Source organism: Argiope bruennichi, chromosome 5, assembly GCF_947563725.1.
Source record: "Argiope bruennichi chromosome 5, qqArgBrue1.1, whole genome shotgun sequence".
Taxonomy (NCBI): Eukaryota; Metazoa; Arthropoda; class Arachnida; order Araneae; family Araneidae; genus Argiope; species Argiope bruennichi.
This window is the reverse complement of record NC_079155.1, coordinates 3,641,159-3,643,891: the sequence shown is the minus strand read 5'-3', so window position 1 is coordinate 3,643,891 and position 2,733 is coordinate 3,641,159. Positions and strand designations below refer to the sequence as shown.

The 2,733-nt window shown below is 44.6% G+C and overlaps 1 protein-coding gene across 1 annotated transcript; it reads right to left on the bottom strand.

Annotated features, from left to right (window-relative positions):
- Positions 1-963: 963 nt before the first annotated feature.
- Positions 964-2,241, bottom strand: LOC129969048 (uncharacterized). Its single transcript, XM_056083456.1, has one exon. It carries the CDS (start codon positions 2,239-2,241, stop codon positions 964-966), a length of 1,278 nt encoding a protein of 425 aa, XP_055939431.1.
- Positions 2,242-2,733: the final 492 nt, after the last annotated feature.

Sequence of the window (2,733 nt, the reverse complement as noted above, 5' to 3'; positions counted from 1 at the left end):
CGAGCATTAGCTCTGGCACGTTTAAAAACAATTAAGGTTTCTGTTGTGGGATATCTACGGAAAATATTCCACCGCTTTTTTTGTTCTCGGTGACTGTCGCGGCAAGCCTCATTCCACCACGGTCTCGGGAATTTTCTCAGACGTGGGGAGCTTTTGGGGATTGTATTGTTCGCAGCATCAATTAAGCAGTCAACAACATTTTGTATAGCTTCTGTAATATTAGTCGTTCTGACTATATTCTCCGAAATTATTGCTTGTTGCGCAAAAGCAGTCCAATCTGCCCGCTGGAATAGGAAACGCGGGGGACAGGAAGTCACGCCGCCTCTATCAACGAAGGAGACCATTAAGGGGAAGTGATCACTACCAAAGAGATCATTCCCAACTGTAAAACTGAGCAACGGAAAGAGATCAGGAGAGCAAATAGCCAGATCCAGACTGTGAAATGTACGTGTGGGTTCATGGAAATAGGTTTTCTCGTCATGATTGAGCAGACAGAGATAAACTGTTCAATCTGCCGCCCACGAGAATTTGTACTTTCCGAACCCCACAAAATACTATGAGCATTAAAATCGCCAAGAAGCAAGAACGGCTTGGGTAGTTGGTCCACTAAACTATTAAGTTCGTGTTGGTTAATGACAGCATGTGGTGGCAAATATATACTACAAACTGTGACAAGGGTCCGTATATGTACTTGAATAGCCACAGCTTGTAAGGAAGTTTGTAAATTTAAATGAGAGCTCGGGTAGAGGTTAGAAGTTAAGATGCAAACACCACCGGAAGGATTATTTCCAGTATTAGCATCTTTCCGAGCACAGTTATAACCACGGATTTTCACAGCAATGTCATGTTTCAGGAATGTTTCCTGAAAAGCAAAACAAGCAGGATGGAGCTGATTAAGAATATGCTTTATGTCAACAACTTTGGGCCGAAGACCACGACAGTTCCAAGAGATGAAAGTTCCCATCAAGTAACTGAAGAATTGAGTTTAATATGGCAAGTGTTATGAAGAGTTGGCGAAACATCGCAACTCATTTGCAATTCATCCTCCTCGTCAGACGGATGGAGGGAGATGGAATCGGGACTTTTAGGTGAGCCAAAGATGGACGTTAAGTCCTTATGGACATTACCTTTCGTCGCAAGTCCCAAAGCGACAGAACTTTGTGTTGCAGATTTTTTTAACTTCGTTCTTAGTTCTTTTGGTGAGAGTCCCCGTTTTGACAGCTTTAGCTTTAGTGCTCTTTGAGAATTGGAGTTTGATTTCGATTTCGATCGGACTGGTTTGCTAGTTTCTGGTGCACTGGATGGTGAATTTTCAATCTCAGAATCGGAAGAGTTTTTGACAGTTGTAGTTTGGGAGTTATATTTCACACAGTTTGTGCATTTACAGTTTGCACAAAAGGGTGTTTTTACAACGGAAGCATAACTCACACCAGGTTTGGGTGTTTGAGCTAATACTTTTTGTCTTGCCTCAGAATAAGAAATTGATTCTTTAAATTTAATCGAAGTTATTTGCTTTTCAATTTTCCAGCGTTCGCAGGCTCGAGAAAATGATGCGTGGCAGCCTCCGCAGTTCACGCATTTTTCGGGGGCGTTACACTGTTCACTATCGTGGTCTTTTCCTGCACAGCGGGCACATGTTAGTGTCCCGCGGCAACTAATCTTCGAGTGGCCGAAACGCTGGCATTTGAAACATCTCAAAGGGTTTGGGATATACTGTCGGATCGGAAGTTTAATATATCCAGCATATATAAATTCTGGGATTGTTGGTCTGTGGAATGCAAGGATATAATGCTTTGTGGGAAGGAGTTGTTCATCCCGCCTAATTGTAATTTGGCGTACATGGGTCACTCCTTGGGATTTCAATTCCGCAGTGATCTCTTCAAGGGGAACATTGAACAATTCACCACATGTGATTACACCCTTTGAAAAATTTAACGATGTATGAGAGGCAGCGGTTACAGGGATATGAGCTATAGCTTTCATTTTCATTACTTGCTGTGCTTGCTTTTTGTTGGAGACTTCGATCAGCAAGTCACCAGAACGCATTTTACGTGTTGAAATAACATCACCAATTGTTGCAGAGATAGCCTTCTGCACAAGAAAAGGTGATACAGAATTAAAGGTTTCGTTTTTGTCAGAAATTCTTTTAAGTATAAAAAAGCGATCAAATTGTGGAAGGTTGGTAAAAAGGTTAGGTACTTTGCGATGCCCACTGAAGGGAGATTTCTTGGAGGAGCCCATGCGATATTATAGATGATTCAGGTCCGACGGCACCGCCCACCACGGAGCCCAACAAGGGATGGCAGCCACCGGCTCTAGACATCTAGCCTCGGCACTTACCATAGTGCTAATCGGTTACCTATACGCTCGGAGTTACCCCCGGGGACAGTGACCACCCTTAACGCCAAGCCCAAGGAGTAACCCCTTCGCTTGATCCCTAGCAGACTAGCCACTCAGGTGACTAGGTACCAGCCGATTGATACACCGGGGACCACAGTGCACCACCCGTCTTTCTAATGGGTCGCCACGCACGGCCAACACGTGGGGTTTTGGCTGTCCATGAGAAGCAAGAAGCAAACAGAGCGGCGACAGCTTCTCATGGAGAGCTCCCTCGCTTGCCGTCGAGGGAAGGAAAAACACAGCAGATAGCAGAAGGCGTAGGGGAGTGGAAACGTAAAGGGAGTAAAGATCCCTGGGAACCTCGGGATTGGGACACCCGTACTCACCTATAGT

Bases quoted from the DNA above. Each gene is read 5' to 3' on its own strand.
- LOC129969048 (XM_056083456.1), bottom strand. From the start codon at position 2,241: ATGGGCTCCTCCAAGAAATCTCCCTTCAGTGGGCATCGCAAAGTACCT.